The sequence below is a fragment of the Alnus glutinosa genome, chromosome 1 (assembly GCF_958979055.1).
Source record: "Alnus glutinosa chromosome 1, dhAlnGlut1.1, whole genome shotgun sequence".
In the NCBI taxonomy this organism is placed as follows: Eukaryota; Viridiplantae; Streptophyta; class Magnoliopsida; order Fagales; family Betulaceae; genus Alnus; species Alnus glutinosa.
Window position 1 is genome coordinate 41,238,135 of NC_084886.1, and position 23,601 is coordinate 41,261,735.

The 23,601-nt window shown below is 35.9% G+C and overlaps 3 protein-coding genes across 5 annotated transcripts; all 3 read right to left on the reverse strand.

The window, feature by feature from the left end:
* Positions 1-1,600: 1,600 nt before the first annotated feature.
* Positions 1,601-8,542, reverse strand: LOC133881701 (probable protein phosphatase 2C 35). 3 transcript variants are annotated; one of them, XM_062320714.1, is made up of 4 exons: positions 6,925-8,542; positions 3,307-3,438; positions 2,512-2,694; positions 1,601-2,095 (listed from the first exon to the last, which is right to left on the reverse strand). In XM_062320714.1, exons 1-4 carry the CDS (start codon positions 7,840-7,842, stop codon positions 2,084-2,086), a joined length of 1,245 nt encoding a protein of 414 aa, XP_062176698.1. In that variant the 5' UTR covers positions 7,843-8,542; the 3' UTR covers positions 1,601-2,083. The 3 variants fall into 3 exon arrangements, with proteins under 3 accessions (XP_062176698.1, XP_062176692.1, XP_062176707.1); XM_062320708.1 differs by having other exon boundaries at positions 1,601-2,098; XM_062320723.1 differs by lacking the exon at positions 1,601-2,095 and adding an exon at positions 2,181-2,349.
* A 3,488-nt stretch (positions 8,543-12,030) lies between these two features.
* LOC133858925 (probable protein phosphatase 2C 35) lies at positions 12,031-13,073 on the reverse strand. Its single transcript, XM_062294374.1, has one exon. It carries the CDS (start codon positions 12,961-12,963, stop codon positions 12,040-12,042), a length of 924 nt encoding a protein of 307 aa, XP_062150358.1. The 5' UTR covers positions 12,964-13,073; the 3' UTR covers positions 12,031-12,039.
* Positions 13,074-20,885: 7,812 nt separating this feature from the next.
* LOC133858940 (probable protein phosphatase 2C 35) lies at positions 20,886-23,396 on the reverse strand. Its single transcript, XM_062294388.1, has 3 exons — positions 22,386-23,396; positions 21,481-21,612; positions 20,886-21,022 (listed from the first exon to the last, which is right to left on the reverse strand). Exons 1-3 carry the CDS (start codon positions 23,292-23,294, stop codon positions 20,987-20,989), a joined length of 1,077 nt encoding a protein of 358 aa, XP_062150372.1. The 5' UTR covers positions 23,295-23,396; the 3' UTR covers positions 20,886-20,986.
* Positions 23,397-23,601: the final 205 nt, after the last annotated feature.

Below are 23,601 nucleotides of genomic sequence, written 5' to 3' on the forward strand. Positions count from 1 at the left end.
CTATTTGGTTGGGGTGAGAATCTTAAAAAATTATCTCGTTTGATTGCATTTAAATAAAGGGAATTTAGATGCTTGCGGGTATCTAGATTCTCTCCCAACTTCGTTTTGTTGGGAATGTGGATTCCTTGTAGAGATATGGGAATACACATTCCCCTCACTCTCGTAAAGTGTTTTTGTTTTTCTCCCTCTAAACAGACTAAAATGCCTTAATTTTTTTAATAAGCGGGCTAAAAAAGCTTTAGAGTGAATTACTTACAACTAATTCATAGTTTTTTTAATGATTCTTTCTCTCCCTTTCTTTTTCTTACACTTTTCTCAAGTTTGAAATATGCAACGTGACACTGTACACAAATCAAGTTTATCATATTTCTCTGATCTCTCCCGCCTCTCTTCTCTCACTCTCTCTCACTCAGTCGCTCAAACCAAGTAGTCTGAGAATTTGATTCATGGCATCACGGTTTGTGAACCATTTTTTGAATTTGTGTTTCATGGGTCTTTCTTTTGATAATGGTTCGTGTTTTATGGTTTTTTTTTTTTTTTTTTAAAGAGGAGAGTTCTGGCTTTGGGAAGTCGAATAGGGTTGATTTTGTGTGTGATTTTTGACAGATGGATGGCTGAAATATGGAAGAACTTCCCTATTGATGAAATTAGGTGAAGGTAGACTGGGTTGAGGCTGATTTTTATTTTGTTGTCTGGGTTTCAAGCCTCCTAGCCAAATGGGTGTTTGAGAAAAATTTTATTTTGCTTTTTCTAATTGCTTGAGTTTCAGTAAAGAAAGATAAAAAAAAAAAATTAAAAAATTAAAAAAATAATTTTTAAATGATATAAATAAAGAATAGATAATTGGATGTATAATATATTTTAAAATTCATTAGCTAAATTAGATAAAGTGAATTTTAATTAGTCATTTTGTATAAAAATATACGTAAACCATTAAAAGTGCTCTTACATTCATATGAGTGTAAATGCCGGAGAAAAAATTATATTCCTCAAACCAAATGCAGATGAAAGAGTATCCGAGTTGGGTTGCTGAACTTGCTAGTGCATACGCCTATGTTAGGTTGAGTGGGGTGGCAGCATTGGCAGAGGATGGCTTTGGTGGGGGATGTGTTGTTGGGGGGTTGATATCAGTGGAGACACAAGCACAATTTAGGCGGCTTTTTTTTTTTTTTTAATACAACAGTCATTCCACAATAGCAGGGTTACAAAGAATAATCTAGAGGAGTGGACATCATAAAACAGTGCCAAATTCGTAACCAAGCAGGGAATTGGTGTTTTTTTAAATTCTGAAGGAATAAAAAATTTCACGACCCTATCTACCTTAAACAAAGTCAAGGATTGATCCGCACAAAGCGAACTTAACACCAACATAGTGAAGAGCAGGGTCATGACCCTCAAAAGAGCCTTCCAACCTATCAAAAATAACAACCCCTTTGCGGGAGTTGAAAATGGAAATAACAGCCCATTTGCAGAGGTTGAAGAGGGAGAGGCACTGCTAAAATCAGAACATAAACTCTAGAGAAAGGGTCTCCCACATAGACCAAAACTCAACAGATATTAAAAAGCTCGTAAAAGCAGAAAAAAAGCTTGTAACATATCATTGGCGGCGGCTGGCAGGGAGTAGTTAGTAGGAGGAATACCTGTTCAAATCCTCATACAAAATCTCCTTTTCGAAGAAGAAAGAACCCTACAATAATTTCAAGCTTGACATGTTTCATTTGTCCCATTTCTGTGGAGGGCCAAGCTTGTAGAATATGTAGAGAGAAAAAAATGTTTTATGTAATGGAATATCATAAAGGGGATGCAATTAATACCGGGTATCTCTATTACATTTTCCGTGGAGTAAATTCTGAAGATACAAAGGATCATATCTTCACTTGAACTTTCCATCATCACATCCCAAGCTCCTAACTGAACCTACTTGAATCTATTCAAATTTTATTAACATTTGCTTCATAATTTAGGGTTAGCAGGTGAAACAGCTTTATCCATATTAGCAAAGAAGCTGTTGCCTGGAGATTAGTGACCAAGTATATCCTGTATATGCAGAATAGATTGCTTCTCCTCCCCGCAGAATGCACAGCTAACCTACGTCCTGCTACAAGCCAAAAAGAAGTCATTTTTTTTCTTGTCAGCATTTTTAACAAGGACATTAATTAATCCTTACATAAGTAGATTTGATGCAATCAATTTGGGACAAAATCGAAATAGTAGAAACAAAATAAAAACATAAGACCTCCTTCAGACAGATAGTAATGAAATGTGTGTATTTTAAAATTAATTCAACTAATAAGAGGTACATGACAAGGAGATGTGAGGCAGCATCCTGAAGGCCTGTGAATCTGATCACTGAATTATAGAGAGAGAGAGAGAGAGAGAGAGAGAGAGAGAGAGAGAGAGAGAGAGAGAGAGAGAGAGAGAGAGAGGTAATATTAATAGATAGATATATATGCATATATGTATGTATGTAAAGGTCATAAAATGAGATAAAACAGGGGTTGAGAGACCCACCAATTCCAATGGGCTTCGATTTATTGAAACCACATGCTGACAAGACTGTAGGTCTGAGAAGTCGCTCTTGGCTGAAAGGTAAAGTTCTGATCCAGAGGTAACGGATACCTCAGAAGCTGCTCTTCTGGACATCATTCGCCTAACATTGGTTCCACTTGGTCCATCTGTAGTACCACCACCTGACTATTGTAATTACATTTAAAATTAGGTCAACAATACAATCAGTGGACTGAGCAGCAATTTAGTCAACTCTGCAAGAGGCACGGCGGACAAAGGAAAAGGTGGCATGCATGAGTGTTAGAAAAATTCTTATCCCGCCTTTACTAATCCACTAAAATTTGTCATTCAAGTAAGATTACTCTCCAAAGTGAAAACCTGGCAAAAATGTATGTAGTTCTTGAGCATTCTCAACACCTAATACTATTGCAACTAAACGAATTTAAGGGTGGGTTTGGTTTTGCAGTTTCAAAACGTGTGGTTTAAAAAAAAAGAGTGATTTAAAAACGTAATTTTTAAAGACGCAGTTAAACATTTGATAGAATCGCAATTTGACCTTTAAAATCATATTTTTTTAAAAATGTACCCTCTTACTTGCAATTTGAAAACGTAGATTTTTTTCATGTTTTCAAATTGCATTTTTTTAAATCGCACTCTCAAACGACATTTTTTGTGATTTTCTTTAAAAACACACTTTTGGCCTACGAAGGGACTTTAACACAAAGAAAACAGGAAATTCAGCCTGTAAAGGAAAAAAAGGGTAGCAAAACGTGCAGCTAGAGGAAGATTTAAACATACATTAGAAAAACCTTTGATGTGGACAATAATGATTGTAATATCATCTGTCCGGTTTTCGTGATCCAACCATAATTTATATGATTCTCCGGCAATAGAACCACATGCATCCCGGGAATCTGAATTACTTGCCACCTATATCAAGAAAAACATCAGAAAATCTGTTAAGATTAAGAATGGTAGGACTGAAAGTAATGGAAAACCAAAAAAAATAATAAACCTGATAAAGGGGTTATTAAATTTTGTTGAGGTATGCATCATGTGCCCAAAATACACTACTAGCAATCAACTAAAATAAGCATATTTGACACCAAAAAATGAGAAATGTTGACAAACTTCCATTGTGTCATTCCATATAAAATTAAAAGAATTCCCAAATTTACAATATGAAAAAGATTAAGTTGGAAACTGTTTTTCTCTTGCACTATTTCAGAGATTGTTCTGGAGGTTAAAGGCAAATGTCACGTCTAAGGGTAGCAGAGACATCTGATAACCAGAGAGGTCCATGATTGAAGTAAACCATTTTACAGTGAAAAATTTGAAACACTACAGAATTTTCATTTTTTTAGTAGCACAGTTAGACAATTAATTTGCTCCATCAGGTATATATAAAATTACAAATAAGAAGAAAACTATCAGGTATATAAAATTATAAATAAGGAAGAATCCATCAGGTAAATATGAATTTATAAATAGGGAAATATATGGAAATAAATGACACATACAACAGTAATTACAATGGTCCAATAGTCGAAAACTGAAAACAAGGAGCAGAGACTAATGGTTGCAAGTAGCGTTTACCTGTGATTGGCAAGATAACTCATAGCACTAGCTAATAAATGTATTATTTCCAATTGAGATGAGGACATAATTCCAAAAACTTTTACATAAACATGGCAATTAGTCCATTCCGATTTTCACAAAGCAAGAGTAGGTGTAATAATGCTCTGTTTTATTTAAATGACACTAATTAAATTGTCCAAGTCGGTGACCCCAACTATAAAGAAACTTCTCTTTTCAATTGTAATAGAGAAATGCTACGCGTACAAAGGGAATTACCAAGGGAGCCTTACACACTGACGTGGCAGTGCCACATCAGTTAAAAAAAAGAATCCATCTTGAGCATGATTCTGCAACAAGGAATAATCCGCAGAAAAAAAAAATGACGTATGACGGTTCTTGATTTGTTTGCAGACAAATTGTATGCAATAAGAAAAATCATCTCATCTTGAGCGTGCGTCTGAATAAAAAGAAAAAAAGAAGAAGCATTCTTTGTTCTTTTGTTGAAATGCAGGGGAAGTATAGGAATTAAAGTGAGTCATCACAAGGACTCAATCATCCTGTGGGAATATACTAGGGCCAATTAATGAGTAAAGCATTCTTTGTAAATGTAAACAAAGAAGATGGAAGAGAGAGAGAGAGAGAAGACTACAGAGTTCGGTGCAATATTTCGCTGGTCAAAGACTGCCAGTAGCTTCCCTTCGTATGTCTTTCAAAAGGGCTAGGTGAACTAGGAGGGATCGGCACTCAATCATCATTAGTCAAAAACCAGCTCAGTTTTCTTCGTCCTGCATGATGGACCTCTTTGGCTCATTTTTCTTCGTCACTCACAGGAGCTTCGTCCCTCTTTGACTCAGTTTTCTTCAAGTTCATCTCTTTGCTTTTTGAAATCGTCCCTCAGTTTTACTTTTTAATTTCCAGATTCAAAAGAGAACTCATTGTTTGTTTCAACAAGAAACGGCAGACGTCCTGAATGATGGATGCTTTTTTTTTTGTCTGCAGACGATTTCTTGCAGACACATGCTCAAGACGGATGCTTTTTTTTTTTTAACTGATGTGGCAATGCCACTTCAGTGTGTAAGGCTCCATTTGTAATTCCCTTTGTACCCATAGCATTTCTCATTTTAATAATGATTTCATCTAAATGATGGATGTGCTGTCAAATATTAACTGGAATGGTTCTCATCTCCATGGGAACCCAATGCCCCCTTATGTGCACCTTCTAACAAACTTAATGTAGGAATCATAAATAGATTCATAGAACATTGTAATTGCTTGTTAGATAGCATCTCACTCAAAAATACTAATGCTCACAATTTGAAGTATATCACTGAAATTGACCGTTTGTAAACTTCAGAAAAGAAAAATAATACACCAGTAGTTCAGAGATGCTAATGAGGGCAACCTTCAGAAGAATTTTACTATTGCTTGCTATCTTGGTTTACTCTTGCAGCATAAAGCCAGAGTAGAGCACATAGAGATGCTGAACGAGCAACTTAGGGAAACCAAAGAAGTTGATTTGGAGCAAATCTCAACAACTATGGACCTTAGACCACTCACAGCAGCTTACCTAAAATTTTATCTAGAATAGCTAACGAAAACCCACTTTTACTAGTTTAGCTAACCACTTTTCAACACCTTCCTCCATCAATTTATCTAAACTTCTCTCTATTTTATTAAAATAAGCATTATTATTCTTTTTTTTTTTAATTTTTTTTTTTGTTTTTGTTAAAAACCTATCTCCACACTGCCATGCAGCCACGCATCCGCATCTCCACGCGTCTGCACTCAACTCCACATGACCCATGGCCATGAATTTTTAACCAGAAAAATTCCATTCTCCGACAAATTCTCCTTCAAGCTCCAGCCGAGACCTGACAATCTGGCACCGGAGATGCTGTGTTGCGGGTGACTAGGTACGGTTATGACGCTGCAAAGGCTTCGGCTTCTGTGGTGCGGCCGTGTGGGTGGTGGATTCGGAGTGGATTCAGCCAATGCTCCAGCTGAGACCTGACGATCTGGCACCGGAGATGCTGTGGTGCGGGTGAGTAGGTATGGTTACGACGCGTCGAAGGCTTCGGCTTTTGTGGTGCAGGTGGTGGATTTGGAGGGAGTGGAGAAGAAAACGCACAAGATGGTGGAGAAGGAAACGCACAAGACGGTGGAGGAGGAAACGCACAAGAACAAGAAAGAAGCTTTGAGAGAGTGAGAGAAATGAAGAAAAATTAATAAAATATTAATACATCTGTGAACAGTGTGATGCCACATGAGGCGTGATAATGTTCACAAATCCTCTGAAAATCTAAACTAGCGTTGGTGAAGATAAGCCGATGGAGGTGAGTTTTTCTCATTTCTCACGCTATTCTAGCCAAATATCAAAAGTAGCGAATCCGCTGGGACTGCTCTTAGCAACATAGATCTACCGAAAGTACTCTTATCTCTCTCTCTCTCTAACAAAACAACAAAAAGTACCATTTTCACACCTACTCACAGAATATATCATGTAAAATCAAATATACTGACGTGTAGGTAGCTTATTGTATACACATACATTTATAATGCAAAATTTTGGGAAATAAGAAATCTTAAAAATGTCATGTAGCTCCACAAACATGAATTAATGCAATGAACCATACATAATATGCAATAAGAAAGTCAAGTCTACTAATCCAATTGTATGCCTTGACAAACACATAAAACAACAACGAACATTTGAACTTCACATGCTTAGTCAAAGTGATATATCAATGATCAACAATAGACTGAATATCAGCAAGGAAAGGTGGGAAACTTATACGGGTAGTCGTTTGAGCCATTCAAGAATTTGGTCATGTGTCATACCATATTAACAACTGCTTGGCTTGAGAGGAACTCAAAGACCCCATCGCTTGCAACAACAAAGAAAAGATGATTAGCTGTAAGCTGAACCATCGACACCTCCGGAACAGCAATTACACCAATCTTCTCAGCTGTATTATCTCCCACGCTCCTCGTAAACGCAGTCCCCGGATACATCCCATTCTGAACCCACAACCTCGGAGGATCACCGCCTTGAGACTCTTCATTGCCCCACGACTGAATATTCGGATCCTTAAGCCCTTCTACTTGATCAACACTCAAAACCCTGGCCCCACAAAGCTTCACTCTCTCATACTCATCTTTCCTAAATGGTGTTTGATCATACGATAAGTCCTCAGCAACAATTCGATTCCCATCCTTCACTGCAACCACTGCCCTGGAATCACCCACATTCGCCACAAAAAGGGTATCCCCAATGAGGAGTACCGTAATGGCCGTAGTACCACTCATTGAATCATCAATCTCGCTATTATGTAACTCATCATTTGTGGCCAAAAACGCAGAGTTAAAAGCTTTAACAGGGTCATCCAACAGTGCGGGGTCATCCGCTAGCATTTCTACCAACCTATCCTTGACGAAATTCGAACACTGTGTCCCAAATTGACCGTGCCCATCAAATACACCAAAGAAATGGATATTTGGGTTACCTTGAATCTGCGTCCTAATGCAGAAACTGTCTTGGTTTTCTTTATCCGGCGAGTCCGGGTAGTAACCACGCTGCGTGAGAACCGAGTACTCCAAATGGAAATTGTGTGAAGGAACAGCTACAGACTCCAGGGATCTCTGGGTTAGTATGTGTTTGCCTTGCAGACTGTACGGACCCACTTCGCGGTACTGTCGGGAATCGCCGTCCGATGACAGTGGGTACCGGCTACAGCACTTACTGTTGACACAGCCCATGGCTAAAGCGGCAAGTTTTTAAGGACCAAAACCAAGAAATTGAAGTGCAGCCAAGGTGTTTGAGGAAAGTCCTAAAAGAAATGGAGAATGATTGGTACCGAAGGGTTACAGATGCGTAATTCTTGGTGGAAATGGTGAAATGGGCACCCCAGACATTTGAACCTGTGGCTCTTGATGCAGTAATATTGGGCAAAACCCATGCTTCAGAAATGGAATTTGAGGAACAAGGAACAAAACCTAGTAGCAAATCAACCAAAACCTGTGTGTAATCAGTGACAATTACTTCTCTTACGGAAAGAGGAAGCGCATCAAGAAGAAACGAGTTCCGAGAAACCCATCTCAAGAAAGCCCTACCAAGAAGAAAGCAAGAAAAGGTATAGACATTTTGGTCGTGAGATAACTAAACACTGAACCTTTTTCTTGGGCACAAATTACAAAAGATCAGGGCTCAAGGCAGCATCAAAAAGCAGATAGATTTAAGATAAAAGACAACGAAACCCGGAATCAATATTACAGTCCAAAATTCCAAATACTTCTTTTTTCTGAGCAGTCCAAAATTCCAATAGGAAGGCTCTGATGGCGTACAAAATGGGGTTTCTTTCAACTTTCAAGAAAGAGAGAGAAGATAGATTTTGTGTGCATGGGTGGATTTGTCTGCAAAAAAGCCCATCTTCCGAGAACACACCCACCCCCACGCAACACTCTGAGTGGGAAAGGCTACACAATAATATTTAAAAAAAAAAAATCAATCCTGACAACTCAACAGGTGGCACGTTCTTATGCTACAAAGATTTAGAGATAGAGCAATAGTCCTGCGTGAGAATTTGAATACTTTTAAAAATGAATTTTAATAAGGAGTATTTAATGGGATATATATATATATATATATATATATATATATATATATATATATATATTGATATATATAGTTAACGAATAATTGTACTTTTGATCTTTGAAGTTGACCTAAATTATAAATCACTCTATGCGGTACAAAAAGTTCATAGAGAGTCCTTATGATAAACTACAATTACGAATCAGCCCCTGAACCCGTTTTCCATTAACAAAATTAATAGATTCCGTTAGTTTATCACGCTATGTCCAATAAAAAAACCTACACATGTTCATTACAATAAAAAAATATAAATAAATAAAACTTAAAGAAAATAGCAAAGGGGTGGCCCGGCCACGTATGGGGGTGGCGCAAGGCCTCACTTAGGCTTGGGGTGGCCACGTTTCAATTTTCTATTAGGAATAACGTAACAAACTAACAGAATTTGTTAACTTGGTGGACAGAAAACGGGTTCAGGGAGTGATTCGTAATTATAGTTTACTACATGGACTTTCCATGAACTTTTTGTACCACAGATAGTGATTTATAATTTAGGCCAACCTCAAAGACCAAATGTGCAATTATCCTTGTAGTGAATTTATTAATATGTTATTTAAAATTTAAAGTGTTATAAATTTTAATTTTAATCACAATATGAAATGAGATATAATACATTGACACCCCAACAATACACAATTACGACCACCTTTGCCCACATGATAACTTCTACTTTTACTTCTTCTTTTTTGAAAAAAATAAAATAAAATCCTAAAGTTAGTTAGGTGATCATCTTGTCACATGGGCAAGGTGGTTAAGAATTGTGTATTAGGGTGACAAAAAATTATATCTCATACGAATAAGAGATCTGCTACTTCTCTGACTCCCGTCTAATTCAAATCAATAATTGAATTAGTGATATCATTCAATTTTGAAATGCTTTTTCTTGTTCAATTATTTTGAAGTGATTGGCAAATTTTAACTGCTTTTGGTACCAAAGATGAAAAGAGAGAAAGCTAGGAATGTGACTTCTATAATTTTAATTGGATTTAGTCGCACCCATTTTTCATGACCATTGTAAGCTTCCTGTTGATTGATAATCCTATAAGATTATATTAACAAAGTTTCTAGGAAAATTTATTCAGGTTATAGAACACAACTCCATCACCTTTGATCCACACATTATCAAATCTGATCATCATTTTAGGAACCCAAATCCTCAACTTTAATTGAGAGTCTCAATGAGGCTCATTAGAATGTTTTGATGGTATTCTATGAAGATCCTCAACTCCTCGAATTTTTTGTCTGAATTTTAGGAAAAAAGAGAGGAAAATTTGGAGTCCACCCGCCCAAGACGCTTGGGCCTATATCCCTTTCTCTCATTTCCCGTCCAAATTTCATGAAAATTGGAGCAAACAATTCAACCATCGTGATTTGAGTAGGGGTATATGTTGTACAATATATGATAAAATATACAAGCTATTCATTAATAAGCAAAGTGTGAAAGCAATTTTACTATTGCTTTCTATCTTGGTTTACTCTTACAGCATAAGATAAAAGTAGAATACATAGAGATGTTGAAGGAGCAACTTAGGGAAACTAAAGAAGTTGATTTGGAACCAATCTCTACAATCATGTCCTAAGCATTCACATTTGGTTCAACAAATGTTTTGCTAAAAAATGCTTTTCTTTTTTTATTTTAGCTACTTATTTTTTTCAAAGTACCTACTTTCGGTTCAGCATTTTAACTATCAACTTTTACTATTCCATTTAAAATATATAAACACATTTTTCTATTTTAGCTACCTACTTTCTCAAAGCACCTATTTTAAGTTCAGCATTTTAGTTATCAACTTTTAATATTCCATTTAAAAATATATATTATCTCTTTTTCACTATTCCCAAAAAGGAGAGATAATCAGATTGATTTTTTTTTTAATGCATTATTGAGCTACAATGTAAAACACTGTAGCCGCTAGTAGGGTTGGCAATTTTTGACACAACCCGCAAACCCGGCACGAATACGACAAGAAAAAATCGGGTTTGGGTTTAATATTATCGGGTTTGGGTCAACCCGATTATGATACGATTTGTTTTAAAAATAAAAAAATAAAAAAAAAATAGTGATTTAGATTTCAGACTTCAGTGAAGAACCTTAGCCGCACCGCACGCCTTTTGGCCCTTTCAGTGTTTTCATCACCGCACCTACAGACCCATCTCAAAACCACAATCCCCACCACGCTTCTCCACTGGTGTGAAAGCTCTCCTCCACCAAATAATCTCCCCCCTCAATCAAAAGGAGATAGAAGAAAAGAAACAAAACCAAACCAAACACACATTTCTGACGGAGAAAAGAAACCAAACCAAACCAACAGCACGCCTTTTGACATAGAAGAAGAAGGGAGCGGCGTTCGTGGTCGACTGCGCGAAGCCGGTGGAGGACAAGATCATGGACATCGCCTCGCTGGAGAAGTTCCTCCAGGAGCGCATCAAGGTCGGCGCTCTCGGCGAATCTGTCACCGCCACCCGCTAGAAGAACAAGATCTTCGTCACCTCTGACAGCACCTTTTCCAAACGGTATTAAAGCCTTACAAGATCTGGTTGATATTCGTCAGAAATGTCTGCAATTGCATCTCCTACAGAGCTTTACAAGCTGTGGGTGATGGGTCATGACCACAAGAAACAATATCCACCAGAACGGGGATCCAAATAACACCGAGTTCAATCGTGTTTAGCGGGTCGGGTTCGTGTTACCCAGTTTGCAATCGGGTTGTGTTCGGGTCACATGTTCTAACCCGATTAATAATCGGGTCGGGTTCGTGTTGAACCCATTTGTGTAATCGGGTCATCCGGGTTAACACGAACCCAACCCGCTAACCCGAATTGCTAAGCTTAGCCGCTAGCCAATTCTTTAACTAAAGTAGCTAGCTGAATAGGGAATTTTTTTGCTATGGAACTAGCCAAAATAACCTTTCGGCTATTTTGGCTAACCCCATGTGAATACTAGCAACATGTATCTACCAAAAATACTAATCTCTCACTCTCTCTCTATATATATATAACAAAAGAACAAAAAGTATAATTTTTATACCTACTCACAAAATATGGCATGTAAAAGCAAATATCTTGACGTGTAGGTAGCTTATTATATACACATGCATTTATATATGCAAAAATTTGGGAAATCTTAGAAATCTTATAAATTTCATGTAGCCCCACAAACATGAACAAAAAATAAGCAACACTTGAAATTCACATGCATAGTCAAAGTGATCTATCAATGACCAACAATAAACTGAATATCAACAAGAAAATGTGGAAAACTTATAAGGGTAGTCGTTTAAGCCATTCTAGAACTTGGTCATGTGTCATACCTTATAAACAACTGCTTCACTTGAGAGGGAGTCGAATACCCCATCGCTTGCAACAACAAAGAAAAGATGATTAGCTGTAAGCTGAAGCCTCGACACCTCCGGAACAGCAATTACACCAATATGTGCAGATGCATTATCTCCCATGCTCCTCGTAAACGCAGCGCCCGGAGTGTCCTGATCCGGAAGCCACAACCTCGGAGGACCGTCAACATTTGACGCTTTATCACCCCAATACTGAATATTTGGATCCATAAGCCCATTTATTTGGGCCATATTCAAAACCCTGGCCCCACAGAGCTTAACTCTCGCATACTCATCTTCCCTAAACGGATTGTGATCACTTGATAAATCCTTAGCAACAATTTCATTCCCATCCTTCGTTGCAATCACTGCCCTTGAATCGCCCACATTCGCCACGAAAAGGGTGTCCCCAACAACGAGTACCATAATGGCTGTCGTACCACTATTTGAATCATTAATCTCACTATTATGTAACTCATCATTTGTAGCTAAACATGCAGAGTTAAAAGCTTTAATAGGGTCATCCAGTAGTGCGGGGTCATTCACTAGTATTTCTACCAGCCTATCCTTAACGAAATTTGAACACTGTGCACCAAACTCACCATGCCCATCAAATACACCGAAGAAATGGATATTTGGGTTACCTTGAATTTGAGTCCTAATGCAGAAACTGTCTTGGTTTTCTTTATCCGGCGAGTCTGGGTAGTAACCACGCTGCGTGAGAAACGAGTACTCCAAATGGAAATTGTGTGAAGGAACAGGTACAGACTTCAAGGATCTCTGGGTTAGTATGTGTTTGCCTTGCAGACTATACGGACCCATTTCGAGGTACTGTGGGGAATCGATGTCCAATGACACTAGGTACCGGCTACAAAACTTACCGTTGACACAGCCCATGGCTCAAGAGGCAAGTTTTAAGGACCAAAACCGAGAAATTCAAGTGTAGCCAAGGTGTTTGAGAAAAGTCCTAAAAAAAAATAGCAAATGATTGGTACCAAATGGTTGTAGGTGCGTAATTCTTGCTGGAAATGGAGAAATCAATGGGCAACTTGATGCAACAATATAGGGAAAAACACATGCTTGAGAAAAGGAATCTAAGGAACAAGGAACAAAACCTATTAGGAAATCAACCAAAGCAAAGAATTACTTCTCTCATATAAAGAAGAAATGAATTTTGAGAAATTCTTATCAATCAAGAATGCCCTTCCATGAAGCAATAAAAGGTAAAGACATTTAGGACTGCTTTTTATTTATTTTTAAATGAAAATAAACAAAAACATTAACAAAATATAATCTTGGAACGACGGAATATATTCATGTTATATACTTGATTAGTAAATGAGAGAGAAGATGAAACCCATAAAATGCAAATTATGAAATTTTAGTTTGACATAATCTTATAATTAGTATACAAAATCTCAATGAATATAATTGAGTGATTTTAGTAATTTATTTAAGAAACAAATTAATAAGCTTCTTATTTTTATTACCTCAAAACTCGAAAGTTCCAAAACGAAATGGAACGGAATCCCTCAGTTTCTTTGAAGTAATCTCAAGTATATATTAAGTACGTTTCTTAATCTGTTTTGGATGTTTCTCTTTTGTAAGAGGATAAAGAGATTGTCACCTTTGAGTGGTAACAAGGTGAAGGAAGCAAGGTGTCTCTTAAGCAAAATTCCAAAAATGTTTTACATAAAAGCTTTGGATTGGATAACACTCTTCAATAGGCTAGCATGCCCCAACAATCCCACCAAGATTCTCTTATTTTTTTTAGCTCAATTTCATGTGTTTCTTACTTTTCTTCACCGTTTAATAATAAAGCACAAAAAGTTAATAGTCATATTATTGTAAACCAATGTTCCCTCATCCCTAGTTTTTTCCCCTTGCTAGCATATGGTTCTACCATTTATCATTATCGTTTTAACCAATTTGAATTTTCCTAAAATCTCTTATCGCCTTTCCTTTTCTCCTTAAATTAATTATTTAATAGAAAAATTAAATCCATTTATTTAATCTAATTAATTGTTGAACGATTGACTCCCTCTCTCTCTCTCTCTCTCTCTCTCTCTCTCTCTCATATTGTTTGATGCCCCATCAATTGATCGTGTCGCCTTCGTAACATATTTTCGTAATAACGCTTGAGTGAGCTTTTAGTAAAACATAAAAGTCCCCTTATAAACTTAAAGTCCTCAATACATTTTTTTTTTTTTTTTTTTTGAATTTTTTGGGGTGATCTATTTTTCCCTTAAAACTTCCTATATACGACATGAATTACATCATACTCAAGGGTGGAACCAAAATTCTAAGAAATTGGGCACAAAACTAAGAAAATAAAAATTATAAGGGGTCCATTTCATAAAAAATACACAAAATTTAGAAGAAATTTTTAAATTTGTGTGGCATTTTTTAAATTTTCTAAGGGCCCTAAAACCCAAAAGGTAGGGATAGTTTCACTTTTGATCATATTATATTTAAGATTTCAACTTGTATAATGCAAATTTTTACATGGTTGAATTGAATGATGAGCACTTGCAAAAATGAAAAGACCATCGGAGTGATGCAAGCATGAATGTCGGCGAGGGAGCTTCTGATGATTAAGTCAGATAATTTTTCCGAAATAACCTAAATAGAGTTTTAGGGATTTTTTATACCATACCTTCATTCAAGTTTTTTTTACCTTCTTATAAGAATTTGGTGGTGTACTCCTAGAAGTTCATTTTTGATTTTTCAAGATTTTGGAGGATGGCGTTTCTTTATTTTTTGCCTCGTAATGAACATATAGCTGTGTAATCTAAGGGGCATGAATGTCAAGATTCTATGACCTTTTTGCTGAGTGGTCCATTGGCCATTTACTTTCGTATCATAATGTCACATGTGTAGTGCCATTTGACCAATTAGCAACTGGGTCATAGGTCATTAGTGTGATACCCCGTATAAAAATCAACAATTTACAAAATTAAAAATAAAGTGATTAAGCCTATATTTATTTCACAACAAATTATACAAAAATGAATTTAAGTCCTTTCGAACATTCGACTTGTTCCTTGGAAAGTTTGATTAAACCTTAGAACGAACGTTAGCAATTTTTTAATGAATGATTGATGGTTGCCCTAGCTGACCCAACCATCTTCCTTATCCTCTTAACGAACGTTCAAAGTTCCTACTGCGAATGACCGATGACGTGGTGTACTGTCATGCCCCCATTTTGGGATATAAGGGGAAATGTGAACTTGAATGCTAAAACATTTACAACATATAGATTGTAACTCCCTATTTTATTATTCATGCTTATTAATAATTCTTTACAATACCAAGAATTCCAAAAAGAAACATACTATACAATATAAAGGTTTGGTCGGTTCACAACGATCTATTGCTCTTAGCGAGGTATACGCCATTATAAAGAAATGACTTCGTCTTACTGGTTCATTTGAAAAGATTTGGGGGAAAAGAGATGAGTTCGACAACTCAATAAAGAAATTACAACACTAGGAAAATAAAACATGCTATAATATAATTAACAATTAAAACATAAATTAAAAATAAGGGGTAATTACCTTTTCCCCCCATCAACTACCAGCCATTGTTAACATGCCCCCATGATCTGACACCTCGACCAAAAGAGAGCATCCAACTACCATCGTTACCCACTTTGCCCCCATCCGTCAATCTAATTCACACAAAGACCAAAATGCCCTCTACAGTAATTAATAAAAAATATTAAAATTAATATTTTTTTAAAAAAAAAACTGAAAAAGGGCGCCACCCTTAGATTAATTTTTGTTTTTGTTTTTTTTTAAAAAAACAAAAAAATATATTAATTTTAATATTTTTTATTAATTACTGTAGAGGGCATTTTGGTCTTTAAACAAAAATTAACGCAAAAAAATGGAATATTCCATCTAAGTTAACGGAATCTTCTGACGGATGGGGGCAAAGTGGGTAACGATGGTAGTTAGATGCTCTCTTTTGGTCGAGGTGTCAGTTCATGGGGGCATGTTGACAATGGCTGGTAGTTGATGGGGGGAAAAGGTAATTACCCCTAAAAATAAATGAACAAGGAACATGAATAATGGCATGAGAAATTTATAAATGATCAAGTAAATTCTTTTCATATATCTTCTCTTAAAAACTGTAGTTTCCCCCTTTATAGACTCTATATCGCTATTACCCATGAGCGGAGCACGTTGGATTTTTTCCCAAGGACCTATAGACTCAGCCTGTCGTCACAGGGGAGAGTCGCCGGGGTTGGGGAACTTCCCTAGGTGAAGGCCAACCCCAGCCGGTAGCACATCCCGTCTTTTGGTATGCTTGCCATGTTACCCTATATGGTACCGATCATAACTGTAATAGTGCCTTAGGGTTAAACAATTACTGCACATGAACATTTTCTGTAATTCTGCAGGCTCTGCTATAATTGGACACTTTACTTTAAAATTGTAAAAGCCGTTTTCATAACTATAGTCATGTGTAGATTTTAAATTTTAGATCCTCTTTTCAATCAAGACTGTATTCATGTATAAATCATAAATTTTGGAATGCTTTTCTCACAACTGTAATTATGCATAAATCATAACTTTGAAATGCTCTTATTCACTACTGTAATTTATGCACAAAATTCTTGAATAATAACATATGGTTAATAAAAACTTGGGATTGAAATAATTAAAAATTACGTAAGTACATGCTTTGTAAAATTCCCCAACACTTTCTCAAAAGATTTGCAATAAAATTCTCGTTGTGGGTTTTTCGATGTTGTATCCCCTTACTTGGACTTATCATAAGCGTCAGGGTCGACCTTCTACCTATATAAATTGCAAGAAGAAGATTAGAGAAATATTCTGAGATTTGAAGCCTAAAACTTAAACTAAGGTATTCTATATATATACATTCTACATAATATGTAACCATGGATCTTCAAGCCGTACTTCCTATCAACACACTTTAGTAGATTTAAAAAGTTGACACTCTAGAAATTTCAAAGAAACAAAAATCCCTTTGCCCTATCCATAGAAAACCTCCAATAAATATCATCTTTCTCTTGAATCACCTAACTCATAATCCAACACTCCATGACCCAAACAAATTAACAGTAAATCGAACTTAGGACAATAAAATCCAGCAAGTACCAAAACAGGAAATACATGGGGTACATTAGCACTTAATTCAAGAAGACATCCATAAAATCTTAGCTGCAACAATTCCTAAATCACCAAATCTATAATCCATACCAAAAATCATTACTAATGTCATTGTCCAAAATTAATCATCCAAACCAACCAAGAAATCAATATCCAATATCACACTAAACACTACTCAGTTATTACATCAAGAACACCAATCTTTCACAATTTTTCTCTATAAAATTAACCTTACTATAATCGATAAAATCAACAAACTCAAGAAAAATCATCAAGAAATCATAAATACCCAAATTTTACAACTATTCGGCATTCCTCATAAAATCCTCCACAAAATAATTCCAAACCTAATTCACTTCCATCTTAAGGAAATTAAAACTTTAAAATGGAAATTAAGGAACAATTACCTACTGATCTTTTCCTTTAATATCAACATCCCAATCAAACTTTCCAGCAAATAAAACTCCCAACCAAAATCAGAATCCAACAGAAAATTATGCAAGCTAGAAATTTAATTGGAGGTTGAATATAATTCTCAAGTATAGAAATTAAACACATTGGAATATCCATAGTTTAAATACCCATCATCTGGAAATCTAAGCTATATAAATTGAAACCCCAAAAATCAAGAAAATTGAAACCCCAAAAATCAAGAAAACCGAAACCCATCATCAATTTAAACTTTAAACTTATAATCAACAACCCATTCGGCCAAACTCAGAAATTACAAAATTTAACACCACACACACCATCAGTTCAACAAGAACCCAACTCAGTACACATAATCGGTCCAAAGCGCACCACCCAACACAGTGACCGAACAGCTGAAAGGATCAACTAATCAACAATCGTTAGTTCTTATAAATCAATAATAACCCCAAAATGAAATCACAAGATTGCTAGAAATTACCTTGAAGATTTTCTTAGAAAATCTACTAAAAATTCACTAGAAATCGCGTCCTCAAGCTGCCGGAAAAACGCCTCAATTGCCGGAAAAATCATCCCACCGAAAAGCCCAGTCTTGACCCGCCAGAAAAACCCCACTCTGTCTCGCCGGAAATCGCACCACCTGGGTCGACGGGTCACGGGCCTCTCTTCCTGTTTCGTCTCTCTCTCCCGCTCGGTCTCTCTCTCGGGTTCTCTCCCTCTCGTCTGCATCTCTCCGTCAATAGATCTCTCTCTCTCTCTCATCTCTAATCTCACCCTCTCGGTCTCTCTGTGTTTTGGCAAGAGAAGAGGAAAGACAAGGAGAAAAGAAGAAGAAGAAGAAGAAGAAGAAGAAGAAAGAGGAAAAGAAGAGAAGGGCGTGCGGGTGTGGGTGTGTTTTCAACTGAAGAAAAATTTGGTTTTATAAGCAGAGAAGTGATAACAAACTTGATCATCAAGTTTGTTTAAAACTATTGATTAAGTTTTCCACTAAACTTATTGCTTTAAGTTTTTAAAATATCATAGATTTTTTATTTTTTATTTTTTTTTTATTTTTTTTTTAATTTGTAAATATTTTTACTTTGGGTCCCTTTTTTATTTAATTGGTCTCACTAAAGTTATTATTTTAAACCTGTTTTGAGTCTAGTTTCTTTCATTATTAATATTATTCTCTCCACAATATTATTACACGGATAATATTATTACACTGAATAATATTATGCCAAATAATATTTATACACAATGATAAATATTACACATCAATTAATATTATCATCTTAATATTGTAATAACGCCTATCGAACTAGTAATATTATTAAATCGACGTTTATAAAGCTAATGAATATTTATTTTCATAAATATTCATATTTATTCTTTTGCCTTGTTATTTGGTCTTAAATCATATTTTAAAATATTTTATTAATATCTTAAAATACGGGGTGTTACATGTACTGTGTCAGGAAGTACATCACACACCTTCTGCATGCACGTCAAATCGTACATCGAATGATCGAAGTCGTACAACGAACGTTCACTTAACCCTAAATAATACACGAACGTTCAAGCCTTGTGTACAAAGCGTTTGACAGATGACATATCATCTTATCCTCATCCTCTGCATTTTTGTCCCTATAAATTCCCCTTTTCTCCTATGTTTTTCATCCACCTATTTCCCTTATGTGCACCACGTTCATTCCATCCATTGCGTGAAAGGAATTCTAGAGAGAGAATGAGAAGTCTTGAGGATAATCGACCATCATTAAGGTAAGTCCTAAAGCCAAACTCATTTTTCATGACATTTACATTTCATCATGTAAAGTTAATGTTTGCAAGTCTAAAGCATATAATTCTTATAGATTACCTTTTAAGAAGAAATAATTTTTATAAAACGTACGTTCGTTAATATGTTTTAAAATATTAGAAGCCTTAATTATGAAGTGTTTAACGAGGGAGGAAATACTAGAGTTGTCCAATATATTTGACGTTGAGAGAATGACTCATAGTATCAGGTTTGATTGTTTTGAGTTAGTACGATATTGGACAACTTTGGTTCTATAATCGATGATATTATTGTTATGGTTAATTACACTTAGATTCTCAGATTATGTTTTCTGCTTTTCGCATTATTTAAACTCTGATAAGATCTTAAGGGTAGTTTCACTAAGCAATTACCAGTTAATTGTGATGGGAAACCGCCAGTAACTCTCCAAATTAAGTAATTTTTTTTTTTGGGGGGGGGGGCATTACAATTAGTCTATTTGGATTGGATATAAATTTTCTAAAGGTTGTATGAATTCTTTCATTTGGTCTCTAAAACTGTTGTGTCTCTTGAGCATGTGAGAAACACATTTTTTTTTTTTTTATTAATGCTATTAAAAAAGCGTTTGAGAAGCACATGCTATAAAATAATAATAAAAAAAAATGTGCTTCTCACATGTTAACAACACATAAAACTTTTAAACTCTGAAGTAGAGAAATTCTTCTACAATAATTAGTTTATGTCCATTTGGATTTATTTCAACTATGAGCTTGGTAGGATAACAAGCTCTATTTTTGCATGGGCTGAACCTAATCCAAAATGTCATATGCTTCTCAACCCAACCCAAATTGTGACCGGCTATACCCAATGCTCAAAAGTCAAAAATAACTTGGGCAAATGAGCCCTAAAAAAAAAAAGAATCTTGGGTTGCTTCCGGTTGGTGGTTTGAAAGCTACATGGTTGATCGATAGACTAGCAATTAATCTCTGAAATTTGAACCCCAAAAAGGAGAAGATCGACTATGATTTTCATCAAGAGCATGTAAATTCCAGCTTCCTCTATATGTGCTTCAAGAAATAGTGAAGAAAACATTTGTTACAACTAATTTTGGTTTAATTATATGGTAATTTTAAATACTAAATTCTTATCTCACTGAATTAATGTGACTGTGTTTATCAACCATTAATTTTTTTCTTTTTCTTCAATATAGACCCATCCAAGTTAAGTGATAGCATTACTCTAAATTATAACCCATAGTGGTGGAGTCAGAGGTTTCCAAGCAAATTAATCGCAATAACAAAAAACATACATTTTTTACTTACTCCATCTAATGGTTTTTTTGACCCAAAAAAAAATTGACAAAAATGGATAAATATGAGAATATCTAGGCACGCTTAATTACAGTGTTTATGAAGTTGAATTACTATATATTCTTAATTGACAAATATTTTGTTTTCATCATTTTTTTTTTTTAAAAAAAAATACAAACTTGTAGTGTTCTTAGCCCGCCCTAAGGGGTTAACTCAATAGTTAAAGGGGTCACTTGAGGTTATCTATTTCCAAGTTCGAGCTCCATTGAGGCGAAACCGGTCTCTTAAGGCCGACTCTCAGGCGAAGCTTGCGACTCAACCTGATCCATTTAGTGCATGGGCAAAGAAAAAGGTGGCAGGCACAAGTCACAGAGTGTTAGGAAAATTCTTATTACCCTTAAACACAAGAATATATAGCAAAATGTATGTAGCCCTTGAGCATTCTCAACACCTATTACTATTGCAACTAAAAGAATTTAAGGATCCGTTTGGTTTTGATGTTTCAAAACATGCTCTTTAAAAATTAATGATTTGAAAATGCAATTTTTAAAAACGCAATTAAACATTCAGTAAAATCACAATTTGGCATTTAAAATCATCATATTTTTTTTAAAAAACCCCAAGTTTGCTATTTAAAAATGTAAATATTTTCATATTTTCAAATCGCTATTTTTAAAAAATAATTTCTCAATGAGACAAAAGGTCAAACGGACTCTAACACAATAAATAAATAAATAAAAAGTAGCAAAACGTTTGATAGAGGAAGATTTAAACGTACATTAGAAGAACGTTTGATGTGGACAATAATGATTGTAATATCATCGGTCCGGGTTTCGTGTTGCAGCCATAATTTATACGATTCTCCGGCAATAGAACCACATGCATCTCGGGGATCCGAATTACTTGCCACCTAAATCAACAAAAAAAAAAAAAATCTATTTAGACTATCGAAAGTAAAGGAAAACCAAAAAAATAATAAATATGAAAAACATCATGTGATGTGCCCAAAAAAGATTCGTAGAACACTGTCATTGACTCATTGCTTGTTAGATGGCGTCTCACTCAAAAATACTAATTAATGCTTACAATGTGAAGTATATCACTGAAATTCACCGCTTGTACCAACCTTTTTCGAGTAAACTTTGAGCTCGTGTAAAACGTTCCCATCACATGGATCAGATAATATTCTGGTTTTGCTGACGAGTTGGCCTCCAAAAATTATTTGCACTCAAGGAATTCGAACCTTGGACTTGATGGAATTGCCACCAAGACAAAACTCTTACCACTTGACCCAAAGCAACAAAAATTACAATTTTCACACCTACTAACAAAATATGGCATGTAAAATCAAATATCAACACGTGTAGGTAACTTATTGAATACATGTGCATTTATACATGCAAAAGTTTGGGAAATAAGATATCTTAAAAATGTCATGTAGCTCCACAAACATGAATTAATGCAACGAACCATGCATATTATGCAATAAGAAAGTCAAGTCTACTAATCCAATTGCATGCCATTGACAAGCATGAACAGAAAATAAGCGACATTTTAAATTCACATGCTTAGTCAAAGTGATCTATCAGCGACCAACAATAAATTGAACATCAACAAGAAAAGGTGAAAAACTTAATAAGAGTAGTCGTTTAAGCCATTCTAAAATTTCGTCATGTGTCATACCTTATCAACAACTGTTTGGCTTGAGAGTCGGTCAAAGACCCCATTGCTTGCAACAACAAAGAAGAGATGATTAGGTGTAAGCTGAAGCCTCAAAACCTCTGGAACAGCAATTACACCAAACTGCACAGCTGCATTATCTCCCATGCTCCTCGTAAACGCAGTACTCGCATCTTGAAACCACAACCTCGGACGATGGTTGACATGCGACACTTTATCGTTCCAATACTGAATATTCGGATCCATACGCCCTTCTAATTGGTCCAAAGTCAAAACTCTAGCCCCACAAAGCTTCACTCTCTCACACTCATCTTTCCTAAACGGCGTATGATCACTTGATAAATCCTTAGCAACAATTCTATTCCCATCCTTCACTGCAATCACTGCCCTCGAATCTCCTACATTCGCCACGAAAAGCGTATCCCCAACTATGAGTACTGTAATGGCCGTCGTACCACTGTATGACTTATCAATCTTGCTATTGCGTAACTCATCATTTGTAGCCAAATACGCAGAGTTAAGAGCTTTAATAGGGTCATCTAGCAGTGTAGTGTCATTCGCTAGTATTTCTATCAGCCTATCCTTCACGAGATTCGAACATTGTGCGCCAAAGTCACCATGCCCATCAAATACACCAAAGAAATAGATATTTGGGTTACCTTGAATTTGAGTCCTAATGCAGAAACTGTCTTGGTTTTCTCTATCTGACGAGTTTGGGTAGTAACCACGTTGCGTGAGAAACGAGTACTTCAAAAGGAAATTGTGTGAAGGAACAGGTACAGACTTCAAGGATCTCTGGGTGAGTATGTGTTTGCCTTGTAGACTGTACGGAACCACTTCGGGGTACTGTGGGGAATCGACGTTTGATGATAATAGGTACCGGATACAGAACTTGCCGTTGATGCAGCCCATGGTTCAAGAGGAAAGTTTTAAGGACCAAAACCGAGAAATTCAAGTGTAGCCAAGGTGTTTGAGGAAATTCTTAAAAGAAATAGAGAATGGTTGGTACCAAAGGGTTGTAGGTGCGTGATTCCTGGTGGAAATGGTGAAATCAATGGGCACCTTGATGCAATAATATAGGGCAAAACCCATGCTTGAGAAAGGGAATTTGAGGAACAAGGAACAAAACCTAGATCAAAGCAAAGAATTATTTCTCTCACGAAAAGAAGGAATGAATTTCGAGAAACCCTTATCAATCAAGAATGCTCTTCTACGAAGC